Source organism: Hipposideros armiger, unplaced genomic scaffold, assembly GCF_001890085.2.
Source record: "Hipposideros armiger isolate ML-2016 unplaced genomic scaffold, ASM189008v1 scaffold_533, whole genome shotgun sequence".
Lineage (NCBI taxonomy): Eukaryota > Metazoa > Chordata > Mammalia > Chiroptera > Hipposideridae > Hipposideros > Hipposideros armiger.
Window position 1 is genome coordinate 826,723 of NW_017731883.1, and position 20,527 is coordinate 847,249.

A 20,527-nucleotide genomic window follows, 5' to 3' on the forward strand; every position below is an offset into this window, starting at 1 on the left:
ATAAACAAACAAGTCTCCAGAAAAAACACAAAGACCACACATAAACAAACAAAAAAGGAGACAGAATTTCAGATGCTACAGATAAAGAAATAAAAATATTATTTGTATCCAATTTTTAAAATGGGCAAAGGATGTGAACAGACATTTCTCAAGATGTGCAAATGGCCAATAAGCATATTAAAAATATCCAACATCATTAGCCACCTGAAAATGCAACTCAAAGCTACAATGAGGTACCACCCTTGCAACAACTAGGATGGTTAAAATGAAAAAGATAAAATTGCTGGTGGAGATGCAAAATGGTGCAGCCACTTTGGAGAGCAATTTGGCAGTTCCTCAAGATGTGACACTGTTACCACATGACCCAGCAATTCCACTCCCAGTATATAACCAAAAGAATTAAAAACACATGCTCATTAAAAAAAAAAAAAAACAAAAAAACAAAAAAACCAGTACAGCAGGCCCTTGAATAGCATCACTTCATTATGATATTAATGAGAAAAAAAAAAATCAATTGCCAGCTGGGGCCACTGTCTGTGTGGAGTTTGCAACTTCTCCCCTTGTCTGTGTGGGATTTCTCCAGGTACTCTGATTTCCTCCCACGTCCTAAAGCTGTGCACGTTGGCGAGTCTAACTTGTCCCAGTCTCAGTAAATGTGGGTGTGTGTGTGTGCACACCCTGCAATGGGAGGGTGTCCTATCCAGAGTGGGGTCCCGCCTTGAGCTGCCGGGATAGGCTCTGGCCAGCTGAGACCCTGAACTGGAATGAGGATGTTAAAAAATAATTATCTTGTTTTTATTAATCTTTCTTAAATGTATGTAGAGCTCACATTCACTTCAATGTTTAATATTATAAGTGTTTTGGGTCTTTATTTAGAAGTTTGGTGAGGTTTTTGTGACCAGAAATATGCCATAAGAACTTACGGTAAAACTGGTTTTGTTACACGTTGTTTTGCTTAAAGCCGCAGTTTTCAAGAACCTATCTGCCACGTTGTGTGAGCAATTACTGCACAAGAATGTTCACAGTAGCATTATTCACAACAGCCAAAAAATAAAAACTCAAATGTCACTCAACCAATGAAATACATTAAGCCATTAAAAAGAATCAAATATTGATACATGCTACAGCATGAATGAACCTTGAAAACACTATGTTAAATAAAGGAAGTCAGACACAAAAGGTCACATATCATATGATTCTTTTTATAGGAAATTTTCAGAATGAGAAAATCCGTAGAGAGAAAAAGTAGATTATAGTGTTTGCGAGGGCCAGGGGAAGGGAGAATAGACAGTAACTGCTAATGGCTAAGGGATTTCTTTTGGGAATGATGAAAATGTTCTGGAATTACAGTGATGGTTGTACACCTTTGTGAATATACTAAAAACCAATTAACTGTACATTCAAAAGAAGTTTTTAAAAGGTGATTAGACATTACGCTTTTAATCTGTGCCTTTTGGCAATACCCCAGTACACATCCATTCCTCAAGAATGTACAAAGGAATGTGTAAGCTCATTATCTCTTCTATCCATCTCTTTCCTTTTCATGGACACTTACCTGTATAAATTGAAGCAGTTTGTCTTGTTTCTCACTACATTTGGGGGCATTTTGTTTTTACTTATTTATAGTAGTAAAGAAAGCAATGTCTCTCTTACCCACCCTCTCTGAAAATTTAGTATCTGCTGAGGTCCACTTTCTGTGCATTTACAAATACTATATTCATTGTTTGATGGACTGTACAAAACTGAGAACGAACCTGACACTTCCCTTGAGTTTACTACTCAACAGTGTATCACTGATACACTCCAGTAACAGGACATGTAGATTTTTCCTCATTCTTTACAATCACATAATATAGATGCAACATATTTTACATTTTAATTATCCAGTCTTCTCCCATTTGACCTTCATTCTTCGTATTGTCTGGTTATCTTTCTAAAGCAGAACTGTCATTACACTACTGTTTACTCTCCACAATCTAGGCCCCACCAAGCTTTGTTTGTATGGAGTCAGTAAAGTAGGTATCAGTCTGGGTTCTAGGTTCAAGCTGTCTGAGTTTGGAGCCCAGCCGTACCATGTACGAGCAATGTGGCTTTGGACGTTACATAAGCTTGTTGTGCCTTACTTTCTTCACTGGCCTAAATACCTTACAGGTTCCTATGATTAAATGCTTTGCTGGAGTAAATGTTTTACCTCCAGAATAATGCCAGTCACAGGACTCAAATGTCAGCTATCATTATTACTATACCTCTCCATGGATTCATTCTATACTCATTACTCAGACTCCATCCACCATTCAACTATACATTTTTTTTCTGCTATAGCTTAGTCCATAATGCTTCTGATTCTACGTATTCCTTAAAATCTGAAACAAATGTCAGGATTCTTTCAACCTCTTCTACAACCTTGCTTGCCTAAGGATTTAGCACGTTTATCAGTTATTTGTAAAACCGTCTATCTCCACAATTTTAGTGTTCACTTCCTAAAGCCAGAAACAGCATTTTAACTATTTCTGCATCACCAAATGTGCCAAGATGTGCTTAGCATTCATTCAATCGACTACTGGGGTTGTCAGAAAAGTCATGACGCATTTTTGCAATAAAAAACATAGAAAAAATACATCATGACTTTTCTGACAACCCAATAATATTTAGGGAGTGCTGAGCCAGGCACTGCTCTGGGGATAAACAAAATAAATCCTCTCCCTTGATGAAGCTTACAGTTGATCGAAGAATACAGAGATGACAAACAAGTAAACACATAATATGTAGATAAAGTGAGGTGATAAAAAGCAAATCACACAGAAAAAAACTAAGAAAAAAAAAGCAAATCAGGGTGAGAGGGATAGGGAACGACAAGGAGATTGGGGGAGCCGTGATTACTTTACAGAGGTCAGGAAAGGCTTCTTCGACAAGACACCTAAAGGTGTCAGAATGAACGAGACTGGAGGGAATATGCAGGCAGAAGGAAAAGAACAAAAATCCTGAGAGGGAACACAGTTGTATATTTGAGCAAGTCTTTGAAGGCAATTGAACAAGGTCAGAAGGTAAGGGATGGGAAAAATGTTTTTGTCAAGATGAGGACTCTGGGTTTTAGTCTGTGAGATCAGGACCCCTGGAAGATTTGAGCAGAGTAATAATGTGATCTAAGTTACAATCACCATGGCTGCTGAGGGGAAAATGAGACAGTAGAGGAGCAGGGGCATTGGCTGGGAGACCAGGTAAAAGGCAAGGAATGATAAAATTGAAACAGGGTGGAAACAGAAGAGATGGTGGCAAGTGGTGGATTCTGGATATATTTTGAAGAAAGAACAGAATTTACTGACAGAGCTATTGACTGATGAAGCAGGAGTCAAGAGGTTATTGGGTGCTATGATCTAAGCTAGTGCTTCTCAAACTTGAGTGTGTATCAGAATCTCCAGGAGGGCATGTTAAAAGACTGTTGGTCTCCTCTCGAGTTTGATTCAGTAGATCTGGAGTGGAGCCTGAGACAGACACACTAGACTACCAACAGGAAAAACAGAACTTCCAATTACTGAGCTAGGGAAAACTACAGATTTAAAAAAAAAAACTGAATTAGTTCAATTTTGAACATATTAAATTTGAGATGTCTCAATAACATGACTCTAGTATTTTTCCCCCAAAATCCATGGCCTCAATCTAATCACAGGAAAACATCACATGCACGCAACTTGAGGGACATCCTACAAAGTATTGACCAGTACTCTTCAAATGGTCATCAAAGAAATGGAATGACTGAATGTCACAGATGGAAGGGAACTAAACAACATAGGATCTTTAGTCATATCCTGGAACATTTGTGGAAACTGGTGAAATCTGAGTAAGGTCCATAGTTTAGTTAGTGGTACTGTACCAATGTTAATTTCTTAGTTTTGATAATAATCCCATTGTACCATGGTTATATAGGATGTTAACATTTGGGAAAGCTAGTGAGGCGAGGGTATGGGAGCTCTCTGAACTACCTTTGCAAGTGTTCTATAAACCTAAAAGTGTTTTAAAATAAAGTCTTTAAAAATGAAGATGCCTATGTTAGATATCTAAGTAGAAATGTCATATAGGAAATTGGATATGTAAGTCTGGAAATGAGGTCAAGGCAGATGATATAAAATATAAAACTGCTAGTGTATAGATGACATTTAAAATCATAAAACTAAATGATTACCAAGAAAATGAATTATTGCAGAAAAGATCCTAAAACAGAGCTTAGGGGGTTAGGAACATGAGAAATTAACAAAGGGGACCAAAAATGGCTAATGAGGTTAGAGACAATAAGAGAGAATGGTGTCCCTCAGATAAGTGAGGAAAGCATTCATGAAGAAGGAAGTGAGCAACTGTTTTTGAATACTAATAACTTGACTGAAGACTGACTGGGATTAGAAATGTGGAGGTCATTTGTGTACAAAAACTATTTTGGTGGAGTGATAGCATCACACTACTAGACCATGTAGAGTCTCTGTATGGATTTAAATGCCCCTCCTGAAGACTCTTTACATCCATGCCTTTGCAAAATTGTATGTAATAACTGATGTTATTAGAACAAGAAATTTAGTACCTTCTGCTGGAAAACTGTTAATATAAATATGTGATCACTGTCTTGAATGTGGCACTCTTCTGCAGTGCATAACCTAAATAATCCTACTTAGTAGCTTAGCAGAAACAAAGTCTGATTAGAATGGGTTCAACATAGAATGAGAGGAAAGAGGCAGTAAAAACAGACAATTCTTTCATGGCAAGGAGTTTTGCTGTCAGAAGAACAAAGAACAAATGGGGGAATAGCTGAAAGAGGAGGTGGATTTAGAGATTTCTGTAATGATGTGCGATATCATAGGCTGTTTCTGTGCTGATGAAAATATTCTCGTAGAGGGAAAACTGATGCTATAGAACAAGAGAGAATTGCTGAAATGATGTTCTTGAGTAGCTGAGAGTCAAGATCTAGTAGATAGGTGGAGAGGTGCACCTTTAACAAGAGCATGGACAGCCCACCTACTACAACAGCAGAAAAAGCAGAGTATATATGACCAAATAGAGAAAAGTTAATTAATAAGATGGTGGATGTGTACAGAACTCTTCCGGTTGCTTATTTTCTCAATAAAACAGGAAGCAAGGTCATATGTTAGCAGAGAGTGAGGAGCAAAGAGTGAGAAGTTAGGAGGTGTGGTGGAGGTTTGAAAGAGAAATTACTGCCAGCATAGTGGGACAATGAACGGATTAGGAAATGTGACAGCACTGAAGGCCCACTAAACTTAGAGGCCTAAATTTAAAGTGAGGCCATTCAACAACGTGACATTTCACATTCACCACCTACATGCACAGTGGAGAGTTGGATTTAACCATATGTGTACAATAGGGGAAAGGTGAAGAAATTTGAGGGTACCTGCAAAGGAGTAATTGTAAGTGACTGTGTGAGGAAGTGAGGAAATACTCTGGTAGGTATTCAACAAATAATGAGGTAAATCAAAAAAGGAAATTATCAGTACAAGACACTCAAAATATTTTACTTAAAAACTTGCGAAGATTGGTCCAGGCTTCCTAACCAAATCCAAACTCCTCCTCGGACTGATATTCAATGCCTTTCCAACCTACTCAAATACCTTTAACTGCTGTTGCTCCCAACTGCTATTGTGAAGTTCCAATCAAAGTGATAACCTGGATATTCTAGAGTACCTATATTTCCCAGGTCTTTCTAAAGAATTCCAAAGGTTTTGTTGATGGTGTCCCTAGAAAGAGTTAATGTTAAGTTGTTAAACATAGGTGTTCTCCCCAAACTCCTAGGGAGTTTGTAATTAAATAATCCCTGAAGCTAACGGCTGGGCTACAAACATAGCTTTAAGAAACACATCTGTATAATGGTATATATTCTAGTGGCATCTTACATCCTGGGATGCTTTTCATAATTTCTCTGGATGCTCCTCTAACTACTTCCACAGGACAGATCAGGACAGAAATTTTCTCCCTATTATCATCTCCTATCTTTCGTTCTTTTCTTTTACTCCATCCCTAATAATTTAAAATACTTTTCATTTAATATGAACAATAATCAGTCATTAGTCAGTAGACCAGACCTTTATTAAGGACTCTGCAACTTTTTACAAGTGCTAGCCATACACTGGTATATCTCATTTCTTCTTTATTAAAATTAGTTAATAACAAAACAAACAAGAATGTCTTGAACAATAAAAAAATAAGATCTGCAGCTGTTGAACCTGTTTTTAATAGGAGGAAGTACAGGTTTATTAAACCACTAAGGGAGTCTTCAGGCACACTCCTTGGAGAATGTTGTTCTCTGAGTCAGGTATCTCTTCTCCATGCCAGTATAAACAAAATGTTGGCCAGTTGTCAGGAACACAATGTAAAAAGTTCACTCAAGCACCATCACCTAGAATTAAGGCCACAGCTTGCTGTTAGGAACACAGAGGCTTAGGTAATTTCTAATAAAAAAATTTGTGAGAACAATCCTGTCAGGAAAAACAGGAACACTTGTTTTCCTGCTTCAGTATAAAAATAAAAATCATTTAAAAAGTCACTGAAAAATTTTTTCCTTTCACCAATTTCTTTTGAAATTTTCTCTTCACTAATTCTCTAAGAAGGCTAATATTGTGATTCTCTCCACCAGCCCAAAGTACTCAAAGCAGGTAAAGTGTATTATACATCAACAATGGTCAAGAATAGAAGAAATGAAGTTACATAACACATTTCCCACTGAAAGTGGCATGCATCGTGTCCTAATATCTACCCCACCAAGGTTAATGTCAACTGAGCAAGACAAAATTCTCACAATGATTTCATGTGACTGAAGTAAAAGTTAATTAATATTAATATAGGATGAGAAACTTTTATATTCTTCAAAAAGTGGAGCTGAGGAAGAACACTATACTTAAATTCACGTGATTCAGAATATCTAAAAAAGATATGACAAGGCACATTCTATACATGAGACACAGGCACACACAGAGACAGGTTTCCCCACCTCAGGGGGACCTTCAAATTCTATTTCTTATGTAAAAGCATCTAATGTGTGAGCATTCACAATAATTCCAGAAGCAAAAATAACTGATGATGTGGTATAATTTATATTAAAATATAGGAAGGAAGTATGGGGTGGTAAAGAGATTAAGTGTTATTGGCACAAGACTATTTTATTTTTGCAAATCCATATGACAAGCCCTATATAGGAAGGGTATAAAATAAATTAGCGCAACTTTATAGTACTATTTTCAAACCCAACATTCAAAGCCTAACAAAAAGATAATGGCCTTTCAAAGCAATTAACTATGGTTTAGAAATGAAGAATATGTCTCAACCAAAATATTGGGTTGTCGGAAAAGTCATGACATATTTTTTCTGCTTTTCGTTGCAAAAATGTGTCATGATTTTTCCAACAACCCAATAGTTACAGCACCATGGTTCAAACGGTTACTGTTTCCACCCTCAAAGCATGCTGCACTAATACGGGACATTCATCTCCCAACTTTTTCAGTTCACATTTGTGAATACGTATGAAGTAAAAGGGATCAAAGTGGAGGATTGGTCTTCTTATATCTGTGAAGCCAGTCATCTTCACAATACTCTTCTTCCTCCTGAAACCCAAAGACACCATACTCCTCCACTCCTTACCCTCCTTCATCTATTTTCCTGTTTTGGCAAGATGGAAAGATGAAATGCATGACATCAGGGCATAGAAAAGTGATAAAACAAGGTTACGAATCAAAATAATGACTACCGTACCAACCAAGTAAATCTGGAAAAATGTAGTAAATAAGAGAAACTACCATAATTAAAGCTCAGCTAATTGCTTTATCTTATGAAACAAGCTGCCTTCATATCCTCCATTCAGGACACATTTCAGTTTTATATCTTGGCATATTTACATGGCACTTTTTACGTCACCGACAATTTTAACAATAGAGATTTATCCAAGAGTTATAAATAGCACTTTCTGGATCAGCATTTTAAATGAATTAAAAAGTCCCCCCCCCCCAAATGATTTGAATTATACTGGTGATATTACAATATTAGAATGTTTGTATACTACGCTGCTTTTTAAAATATAGACATATTATATACATAGTAGGACAAATGAAGTTTGTTTTCCTTTGTAAATTCATTTAAAAGTGTATCTATGATTATCCTACCAAGATCAGAAAGGTCAGATTATACAAAGAGACAGATAAATACCTTTGAGGTGTTTTTACTATAAAAAGAAATAAAGACAGCAAAAGCTCGTTTATTTTCATGTGTGAGTGTGACAGTCATTAGCTTAGCTGTGTTCTGTAAGTTTCCCTCTCTATAACCATTAGGGTGAAATACAACCAACCTAATTTAAGATGTGAAAATTAATTATGTTAAATAAAATTAACCAAGGCATGGAAGTTGAATCACATGATCTTGAAGTTCTATGGTGATGGCTCCCTCTGATCAAATGGATCATGACCATGTAAGGTGCTTCTGGCAGATACTGGTTCCCTAATCTACGATGTATGATCACTGACCTTTTAAGCACAATTAAATGCATAGTATAAATAGGTTGATGACTATTTAATTGAGGTTGAGTTATCTGTAAGTTCCTCATAGCTCTGGAAACATATATATCCATCTTGAAAACATCAACAGCAAGAACAAGCATTCACATTATTTGATAGGAAATCCTGGAGCATATGGGAACTTCTATTAAATAAACAATTTGATTCTACTACTTAGCCCTTTTCTTCCCCCACCCCCTTTGCTGCCTTTTCTCCCCATAATCACCCCTTCAACCCAGTTTCTCTCATCAGGAATTTACAAATGAGCTATTTAATTATTTAATATGTAACAAGGTTTCCAAGAAAGAAAAACTATGATGTGATTTTTCAATCACTTAAATGTAACAGTACTGATAACTCAAATCGTAAGTATATAAATGGCTACTTGCAATATAAACTGAAGATCTTATTCAATTATAATCCTTCTATATTTCCCAAAGTTAAGATTCTGTTAAGATACATATAAGGCTGACCTTCAGATTTCAGGATTAATTTTAAAGTGAGAGAAGTCAAACCATGGGACTTTCTAAAAGGCCAGAAAAGCTTTGTTACTATTATGCCTTTTTGGTTTCTATTACAGAAATGGTAGGTTCTTAATCATGTTAACACCCATAAACGGCACAAACCAGGGTTTCTGTGTTTAAAATGTTATGACACAAATTCCTTTCTTTGAAGAAATAAATCACCATCAACAATACTTGACAATTATGTGAGCTATGTAAAGTCTAAGACAACTATGATGCACATACATTAGTGGCCACTTTTAACTTCACTAAATGATGACAGACTTACAGAGGTGGGGAGTTGGGCTATTTAGCCCTCTGAAAACTTTATCTTTGTTTAGCAGAGGGGAATAAGATTAACCTTTCAGGTGAGTTGGATGGTAAAAATTAGGTTGTTTATAATGAAGCTTCATTATCTTAAAGTGTTATAAATTCTCAGACTATAAAATATCTTCAAATTACTACATGCATAATTTAGAAGTCTGGAAATTTTGTTAGTTTTAAAAAACTGTAAAAAGACAAAAGAAATGCTTCCTTATATCAGTTCCCATGACATCAGAAATGTACATTTTCCAGCTAATCTGCCTCTATGAATTGAACCAGAGATCTTGGATAATTACATTTTGAAGTTCATAAAGGACCAAAAAAAGTAATATATCCAATCCATTTAAAAGTGATACAGTTTTGGCTGCAGAAGTTTATTTTAAAGGTTGTACAAGGCCAGATTGTATGAGGCTGTTGCAAACCTTGGAAATCTATCAGATGCATGAGATGACAGAGAAAAGAGAGAAACGTGACCGGACAAAAGTAAATACATTTTTCATTTTGTGCAACCATTCAGCAGTAATGAAACTATTCAGTTAACCACTGGTTAACCAAGTTAATTATGCAAAAGTAACCATTCAGATTTATCTCTCTACATGAATCACATAATTAATGTGACTTCTAGACTTTTTGGTAAATTAAAACATTTGTGTTTATTAAAAAGTAAAATGTTTTTAATTAAAAATTATATTAATTAAAATTATAGAATCTTAGGCATTTAACTGAAATTAAGGCATGGGTCACTTTAGAAGTATTAAAAATAGTGTATTAAGAGCAGTTTTAACTAAAAATATCACTAAAGACGGACACATCATGCCTGGAAATGCTTCCTTCTGATTCTGTTTTTAGTGTGTCTGATTCTTTTAACCTCAATGTATTCAGATAGCATGTGGTGGGGTGAAAAATGGGCAGCTTATTCCCAAATACAAACCTTCTCCTGAGACATGAGTGATATGTTAATATTTCAAAATCATGAAACACCTTTCCAAATTTACAATGACATACATACCCTCTCAACACAAAACCATTTGTCATTATCATTGATGGCATATAGTGTCTTCAGAACCTTTTCCCTTTCACAGAAGAATTCAATTATGAACTACACTACACAACTAGTGACTCAATATAACTTCTCCCAAATTCTCCTGATGTGATCAATCCTCTATAAACACTAGAGAATGTATACTATCAACTTGTATACCTTCACTTGCACAACAGAGTCCCAACGCCTAAGAGACTTAACACTCATATATCAGTCATGGCTGCGTGGCCAGGAAAATGAACATCATGATGGACGCCTGCATTCTTCACATTGTGCTCATGGACAAAGTCAGTGTAGTTTCTATTTGGAGGCTGGGGTGGGGACAAGGCTCTTGCATTCCACTGGTTTCCACCACGTTGACAGCAGTCACTGGCAGCAGAGAGCCTGGATGGTTGGGGAGTGGGAGGGGAGCACAGTTAGTCAACAGGAATAGGAGAAAATGGATGTGTAAGAAGTAATAAAGGAGAAAGGCACTGTGATCAGCATGCATCACTACTATGCGTAGTTATCAACATCTGCTCCATGCAATCACATTCAGGAATAACAAAGGTGGGGAAATTCACAAAGATACATGTAGTAGAAAATGTCAATGTGGAGATATGTATAAGTAATCAGAGTCAGTTAAGTGAATTAAATAAAGAGGAAATTTCACAGAGAATAAGACACTCTGTATCTGTACCTGATGTTGTTACCAAAATCAAGGCAGAAATGTTGCTTGAGGTTCTAATGAGAAGAACTTTTATAACCTATTTAATTCAAATATCTAATAGACAATTCTACATAAGGACAAAGACACACATAGAAAAGGGCAATTGTGAATGTTATTCCTCAAATTAAGTAATTCACAAAACTGAAACTCAGGAAACAAAATTCAGAATGAGCATTCTGTTCCCTCTATTATCAAAGTTCACAGGCCCTAAGCCTGAAATTCAACAGGTACAGATAATGTAATGAGACAATTGTAAGTCCCCTCAAAGAAACAGTTTAGTAAGCATATCAGGTACCTTTTACACAGAACGATAGGATAGGCCTAGAACTATAAGAACTACAAGAGTGAAACATGCACACTAGCAGTTCCTGGCTAGAAATGATCAGAGTCCTCCAGTAGAAAGAAAACATTTGCCAAGGGTCAGAAAAATCAAGGTTTTGTGACATGGCAAAAGGGCAGCACATATTTAAGATCACTATAAAGAAAAAAATCACCCTAATTATAAAAGATGTCTAAGGGTAGATATTTAAATATTTTGCTAACTCAATTAAAACATAAATCTTCACCATTTTTCCTTAGGGAAACTGAAAAGAATTAGCTAAAAGGATTTCTCAGAACAAACTTGAAGACTCTGTTACAATAAAATCTTTCCTTCAACTAAAATACAATTTGTTCATCAGACCTAACCCATAAAATAACCATAAAATTCATGACCCTCCCTATAAGTAAATTCCTAAATTTCTAAAAATTTAGGAAATTAAATTAGGTTTATGTTCTCCTCTGTTTATGCAAGATTTTGCAAATATTGTTCAGTTTTGTTTTTGTTATTTTTTATAAATGGTTTAAAGATTTAAAATGAACTGTTTCTCAAAAGGTGATACTTATTGGATAATTCTAAGTTACTGATACACTAAATCATTCACTGAAATAATGGTGTCACTTAGAAGACACTCGGAAGAAAAAGCTAAAGAACTGAATAGGGAGTAGGTTTAGATTAAACTGGTTAAGTTATCTGTCAGAAATAGAATAGTCCCATTATTCTGCCCAACTATTCAAACCTAGGGAGCATTTCCAAATTTTATTAATGTATCACTTTCTAAAGGAGGACTCTTTTATATTCATTTAAAAAGAATAAGAATCAAAGCATGCAGAAACAAAGAATGAAATGCAGAATGCATTTTGAATTAAGGCTGGGGAATCCATTAGCTCCAAGACATACCAGCCGGTTCCATATTCAGTTCCATGACACTGTTGACATACACTGAGGCTCATTAGGTTCTAAGGATCACCATTTTACTCCATTTGAGCAAAGGAGGTCTCAGCACAATTACATAAAGGAAGGACACACAGCTCCAAATTTTTCATTTTTCTTAAAAGTCAATACTCTCAGATTCAATATTCGTTCTTTCTAAAGGCTGCACCAAAGGAACTGAGTAGCGCCTAACAAATCACATTAAACAGATTTAAATATGTATTCATATAAGTTGGAAAACTCAATAAAGATTTAGGGTCATAATACAGGATGCAAACAAACCAGACGCATTCCATATTAATATAAAAGGTAAGCATATATTAAGGGAGTTCTTTTATAGCTGAAGTTTCAGTATTACGTTTCCTTGCCAATGGACTTTGTGGTAACATCAAGGAGCTAAGACAGCTGCTTATCAGAGCTGTGTTTTTAATGAGAAACTGAGGAAACCCTTTTCAATGGCTTAAAAAAATAAAGACTAAAATTTAACATTTAGGAGCCTCACTGTTCCCACTTTTAAGTGTGTGCCTACATGCACACACATACATGAAGTACCCCCACCACACTTTCAAGTAGAAAGGGGAAAAAAAGGAAAACATGGGGGGGGGGGCGGTGAGAAATCCCCTCATCTTAGAAACTAATCAAGTTATTTGGAACTGAAGCAAAAATATGCCCAACCATCAAGAGTAAGAGCAAAGCACTTTGCAGTTAGTTAAGCCAAAGTAACAGTGAAATACAATTACATAGCAAAGACTGAAAATGATCACCAACCACTGTTGACCCGCCACCATGAAGAAGAACTGGCTGTACAGAAAGCTGACCAAAACCTTGAGATCACCACAGAAACTCAACAGATTTCATGTAGTAAATAAACTAAGAGCAAGAGAAAAAGAGAAAAATCCTATGAATTCTTAAAGTTCATTTAATAGACACAAAACTTGAACCACCAACATGATGCAACCAACATGACCACTCAAATCAAATAATTCCTAAGGAGCAGCTCCCATCCCCTGCAAAGGTACAACATTTATTTGGGAAAGAATGAACCCCACTGATTAACCCCAATAAGCCACAAAGTATCCATATTTGTATATATTATTAATCTAAAAGAAAAAAAACCCCAAACCTGGAAATCTAAACAAATAAAATATCTTCCCTGCCATCAAATTATTTCTCCATCCCCTCAAATGGCGTAGTTCATGCTTTGTTTTACTGGACTATAATCACATTTCCCTTTTGGCTTTATCTTCAGTCTTTAATGAAGACAATCCATAGCAGTACTATAATGTTGTGTGTAACAAACACATATTCCTTATGGATCTGGGAAAAGGTTCTATTGACTAACACTGAAGTCTTTTTTTAACAAGAGTCCTCCAACCCTCCCAGATCATGCTAACCAAAATAAGGAGAGCTGATAGTCTTCATTTAGACAACTGCACTCCAGAGCTTCTTCATCCATATCTCTTATTTTCGCCATCCCTACTAACTGCTTAACAATTTGCTTCTTTTCAGCTTACAAATATGAATAATTTGCTTTCAATCATATTTAAAGTACTCTAAGATTATGGCTGTGAATTCAGAGTATCATTAAGCAAGCAATATTTTTTTTTTTTGGCAAGGGGTTAACAAACCATTTCCTATCATGCTGGTCTATTCCAGGACTCCTTGGAAGATTCTCTATCTCCACCAGCACAGGACCAGAGCAAACGGAAGGAGTCACAAGCACAGGAGATCTCATACCCCAAGCCTATGGACACAAATTACAAAAATCATCTATTGGCCTAGATAAAAGATCTCTTTACCAATAACAAGAACATTAAATGGAATACTATCTACATAGTGAACAAATATAAACATACGCGTGAATGTTACATATCATCTTAGAGATAAACTGAACATTAATATTCTATTCATTTTACAGGATTCACAGCAACAGAAAATGCTTTATAGAGTACCTATTCTATTTACAACATCTTAGAGAATAAAATAAGAGGGTTTCACATTACTGAGCCACTTTACAGATAAGAGAATGCACAAACCTCCCCAAAGTTACACCATTATGAAAATTCAATTAATAATACTACATTTTGTTATAATTAACTACAGTGTTTTAGTGCTTTAGAAGCTTAATATTAAGAAGTCTTACCTGTTGAGAGCCATTACTCTTAGGTGAAACATTACCATGAACACTGTAATGGAGGGAAAAAAATCTATTAAAAACCACATGTAAAATTCTAGTGCTTCATACTGTCAGATTTATATATACACTAATGAAAGGAGCTTTATTTTTAAAGACATTAATTTTGTCTCAAAGAAAGAAAATTACTGTTGCCTAAAACTAAGAATGTAAGGTGCCCAGAAAACATTTGCTTTTATAGGCACACACTTGCTTTACTATAGTCTGCTCATTTGATATTTTCACAAATCTGTATTTTCATTGTGCTTTACACATATACTTCACTATTAATCTTGTTTATGCATTGGACAATATATGTCAAAGATGACAAAATATAGCACAAATTATGCCTTAAATTCAAGGCATTAAGTACAAACACCCACATAAACTTACCTCTTACTTCTTTTGTATATTCCTACCCTCTCAAGATTTTCCAGTGTCAGCAATAGCTCAGCATTTTATAATTCAAAAGTCCTTAGTATAAACTTAAATTAGAAACTTCTCAGTATACTTTCCCCTCCAAATGATTTATAAATATGTTTTTAAAATTTTAGTTTAGACTTCACCCCCTCCTCCATAAGCACTTAAAAAAACTAAACCTATAACAAAATAAATAGAAACAAACCTCAGAACAGCTTTTTTTAAAAAAAGAACAAATATTCAATGAAATAAGAACTAAAAGATGAAATATTATCACAAAATGAGGGGAACAAAAGATTTAAGACTTTCTAATGTAAGCATAATTAGTATCTTGAGGTAAAGAATTCAACTAAGGTAACTAAAATATATTCAGTTATTTAAAAAGTTTCTTGAAATTGAGAAAATAATCTACAAATTTAATGAAAGCAGTGTTCCAGAAAAATGAGATACAGAATTAAATATATTCAACCCCATATTGTTAAATTATTGACCTTCTATAATAAGGAAAGACTATTTCAGGTACCCTAAGAAGATTTAAAAGCCAATCACTGCCAGTATCACGTTGGCACAGACTTTTCTATAGCAAAACTCAAGAATATTATACCCAGTCAAGATGTCATTCTAGTAAAAGGAAACAGGCAAAGCTTCTTAAACACAACCAAAATCTGAATATAGCATCCAGATGCCTTTCTTAGAGGAGTAAAAGCAAAACAAAAACTATCTGATGATAAAAGACAACAAATTAATAAAGAACTCAAGAATGAAGAAGTCTTGCTAAAAGGCTGGGTAATGAGGAGCGAAACCATTTTATATGCTGTTTTTAATTAACTACATCTCTATTACAAGTTGAGTCACGAGAACTTGCACTACCATTGTCTGGGTTCAAATCCAAGCTGCTTCACTAGCTCTGCTCTCAGAACCTCAGGTTCCTCATTTACATGAGACTGCTAGGAGGATTAAATGAATCAGTATTAGCAAAACACAAAGATCAGTGACAAAACTAACCAATAAAAACAAACAAACAAAAAACTTTAAAAAATTACTGTTAATGTAGCTCTGTTGCCAAGGCAAATATAAAGAATATGGGCCAGCCGAGTGGTTCAGTTGGTTAAGAGCGTGAGCTCTGAGCAACAGGGTTGCTGGTTCGATTCCCACATGGGCCAGTGAGCTGTGCCCAAACTGAGCTGCCGCTGAGCTGCCAACAGCTGGCAGGATGGCTCAGCTGGTGAGACCGGGTGTTCCTAACAAGGTTGCCCACAACTAAGATTGAAGGACAACTTGGCTGTTCTCCTCCCCCAATTCCCCAACATTGTCCCTCTTCCCCAATAAAACCATTTAAAAAAAAAGATACACACACACACACACACAATACATTTTATATATATATAAAGACCATACCTGTCAGGCACAAGTTTTTTTAACTAATCATGTTGTTCTTCCCAGAGTGCATTATGTGCTAGTTTATATAACCCATAACCCAATACTAATGAAATCTCATCCAACCTGCTTGGTACAGAAATTAGACTCAGTATTCTATGATCCCCTGGGTTACTATCTGAAGCTTTTCCTTTAACTGGGAATAACTACAATAGGTGATGGATAAAAGGTGAATAATGAGAAAAAAGTGCTTAAATAAGTGATGTTAATTGGATCATAGTTCCCTGTTTTCAAACAATTTGAAATGCTGGAAGTACTGTCTTTTCCTAATTATACATATTTTTTCACCTCTGCTAATATGAAAGTAAGAAGGAACATTTCTCATTACTGACCTAATCCAAGCTTTCCCTTTTAAAGGACTACCTGCCATAACAGACCCCTTTTGCTTTTATGCAACCTTTATTCAACATTTCCTCCACCATTTCTTCTTTTGCACTCTTTTTTGTCTTCAAGATTCTATCTGCCAAACCTGTACAAAAATGTGAACTATCTTTTAAAATGTCACCTTTTCTTAAGATACTTTATATCAGTCAAGACTCACCAGGGAGTATTTAGGAGATAAAATAGTACCAGCAAAATAAATGACATCAGCCAATTTAAAAACCTGTTATTCAAACAGGCACAGTACAAGGTAAAGAAGCTTTTTAGGTCAAATAGTTGTGCTTTTTCAAACAGTACTGTTTTCCATGGTTCACTGGAGCAAAATTATTCATGCAAAGAGAACTAACTATAAGGGCAAGATTAAAAGGGCATTCATGCCATTCCAAGTTCAGGCTCTCTCAAGCTCCGTAATGAGTAGTGCTCAATAACCGTCAGGAGAGCTGGGTATCCCCTCTACATTTAATTTCTAAAAGTTTATTTTAATAAAGAAATAATAAAGTATTATCATTTAAATATCCCATTTCTGCTGTTTTCCAGAGCCAAAAGTATAACTCAAGAAAAAACAAAAAAATATTTATTAAAGTTAAATTAATTTTAATTCTAGGAAACAGGCTATATTGTCATACTCACTTTTTGGTCAGAAATGTGTGTTTCAAAAAAATTTTAAGGCTCTTGCAAATAAAAGCCTTAATTTTTCAACTATGTATCACTGCTTGAATGCTTTGTTTACATTTCTGCTGACTTCACCAGGTTGTCTTCTTTACTTTAGGCTCTAATATTCTGTCCTAGCCTCATTTTTAGGAAAGCAAGACATGATCCATTAAAAAACAAATTAAAAAAGTTTTAAAACTACAAAACACCTCTAACATTTCTCCATCATTCTTCTTAACAGCACTTATATATATAACTCCAAGGAAAATAAAATAACCAACAGTTAAAGAAACTTAAGGGGTATCCTTAATCAAAAAGCAGACTGCTTTTGTGGTGAATCACTAATCACAGGTTGGCTTTAATGGCTTTCTAAGTTAAAAAAACTGCATAGGACATCTCAAGGTGAGGCTGACCAAACTCAGTATGCAAAAACAAACAACTTTTTCTTTTGAACAAGCTCTAGTTATACATCTGCCATATACAGGAGTGTAGACAAATTCAAAAAGGAACAGATTTGTATGTTCTGAATCTGATACTTCAACAGGCATTCCAGCACACTTTGATGTTTATCAATGGTTGAGAAGCATTATATGAATCTATATATTGTAATACAAAGGTCTAACAATTAAGTTCATGAACTTGTTGCAACGATTTTGCTAACCTTTTTTGATATCAGAGGGATTATACATTATGAATTTGTACCAACCGGACAAACAGTTAACCAAGTTTACTATTTGGAAGTGCTGAAAAGGCTGTGTGAAAAAGTTAGATGACCTGAACTTTTCGCCAATAATTCATGGCTCTTGCATCACGACAATGCACCAGCTCACATGGCACTGTCTGTGGAGGGAGTTTTTAGTCAGTAAACAAGTAATTGTGTTGGAAAACCCTCCCTACTCACCTGATCTGGCCTCCAAAGGCTTCTTTCTTTACCCAAAGATAAAGGAAATATTGAAAGGAAGACATTTTGATGACATTCAGGACATCAAGGTAATTCGACGGCAGCTCTGATAGCCATTCCAGAAAAAGAGATCCAAAATTGCTTTGAAGGGTGGGCTAGGTGCTGGCGTTGGTGCATAGCTACCCAAGGGGAGTACTTTGACGGTGACCATAGTGATATTCAGCAATGAGGTATGCAGCACTTTTTCTAGGGTGAGTTCACCAACTTAATTGTCAGACCTCATATATATATATATATATATATATATATATGAATGATTAAAATTAACTGAGTGATCAAAAGTAGGACTTCCAGAATGGTGGGTTAAGGACCCTCTCCCCAGCACAACAAAGATTTAGCTGGTGAAAATTATTTAAAAAGAAAAATATCATCAAAGTGCATACATGAAGTGGAGAAACATTTATTCAAGAAAATATACTAATTCTCAGAGCTGAGTATGGCACTTGAGCCACAGTTTGTTCCCTTTTCTGCTTCTCCTGAGTTCAGTGTTGTGGAAGCTGTACTCAAGGTGGGTGCAACCAAGGAAATGGAACTCTCTCTCAGCAATGCAGACTTCAAATCGGCTATTTTAAATATGTTCAGGAACTAAAGAAACCAAATGTAAAGAAATAAAAGAAAGTATGAGAACAATGTTTCCACAAATATCATTAAAGAGAGAAATTATCTAAAAATCAAAACAGAAATTCTGGAGTTGAAATGTATTGGGCCATCGGGAAAGTCACGACGTATTTTTCTATGTTTTTCAACGCAAAAATGTGTCATGCCTTTCCCGACGACCCAATACAACACCTGAAATGAAAATTCACAAGAGAAACAACAGCAAATTTGAACAGGTGGAAGAATGAGTGACTTGAAGATAGTGAGATTATCTATTCTGAGCTACAGAAAGAAAAACAATGAACAAAAATGAACAGAGAATTGAAGACCTATGGGACACTATCAAGTGTAGCAACATAAGTATGATGGCAGTCACAAAAGTAAAGGAGAGAGAAAGGAGCAGAAAGATAATATGAAGAAATAATGGCTAAAAAATTCCAAATTTGATGAAAACTAAACCATGGAAAAGCAACCAGAAGAGAACTGGATTGGCAATACTTAGATAAAACAGACTTTAAAATATAAAAGTTACTAGAGAAAAAAAGGGACATCATGATAAAAAAAAGTCCAATTATAAACATATGTGCACCTAACAAAAAAGCCCCAAAATACATGAAGCAAAAACTGAAAAAACTGAAGGAAGAAAAAAAGCTGGTTCTTTGAAACGGCCAACAAAACTGACAAACTTTTACCTACATTGACCAAGGTAAAAAAAAAAGAAGAGAAACTCAAATTACTGAAGTTAGAAATGAATATGGGGGCATCACTATTAACTTTCCAGAAATAAAAAGGAAAAAGGAGTAATATAAACAACTGTATGCTACAAATTAGATAACTTAAATGAAATGGACAAACTTTGAAGATGAAAAATGAAACCTGAATAGACCTATAACAAGAGATTGAATTAGGAATTTTAAAACTTCACACAGAGGAAGTCCAGGTAAGATGTGGCTTTAATAGCTACCACACATTTAAAGAAGCATATCAATTCTTTTTACAAACTCTTGCCAAAAAAATAAAAGGAAACATTTCCCAACATCTCTGTAAAGCCAGAATTACCCTGATGCCAAAACCCGAAAACTATAGACCAATATCTTTGATGAATAGACACAAATGTCCACAACAAAATACTAGTGAACCAAATCCAGCAACATGTAACATAAAGAAGGATTATACATCATGACCAAATGGGGTTTACCCACGAATAAAATTGTTTATCTGCAAATCAACCATTCCTCTTTGAGCTCCTTGTGGGCAAGGACCATAATTTATTCATGTTTATATCCTCAGTCATGTGCCAATAACAAATGTACAAGTATGTCCTTCTCATTATAAATAGCACAGCCATCCCATCCCACTTTTTTTTTTTCCCCGAACCCAAGGTCCATAAGTTTAGTACCTATGTTTTCTTCTATACAGTTTGTTGTTTCAAGTCTTTTTTTTTTTTTTTAAATTAGGGGAGGGGAACAGCGTTGGGGAATCGGGGAAGGGGAACAGACAAGTTGCTGTCATTTTGTTCTTCAGTCTAGTTGTGGAGGAC

General features: G+C 35.3%; 1 protein-coding gene across 6 annotated transcripts in view; it reads right to left on the reverse strand.

Annotated features, from left to right (window-relative positions):
• Window positions 1–20,527, reverse strand: part of EPB41L5 (erythrocyte membrane protein band 4.1 like 5) — a 145,429-nt gene that overhangs the window by 67,477 nt on the left and 57,425 nt on the right. For 3 of the 6 annotated variants that reach the window (XR_002126891.1, XM_019668712.1, XM_019668713.1), the window contains exons 15-16: window positions 14,511–14,553; window positions 13,996–14,111 (exon numbers count right to left, since the gene is read on the reverse strand). Coding sequence is in view for 5 of the 6 variants with exons in the window: in XM_019668712.1 (XP_019524257.1) it covers window positions 13,996–14,111; window positions 14,511–14,553 (159 nt within the window). In the remaining variant the exon portion in view is untranslated. Of the gene's footprint in view, window positions 1–6,068; window positions 6,395–7,128; window positions 10,791–13,995; window positions 14,112–14,510; window positions 14,554–20,527 lie in introns of those variants that run through there. The other 3 variants (XM_019668717.1, XM_019668716.1, XM_019668714.1) reach the window with 3 other exon arrangements.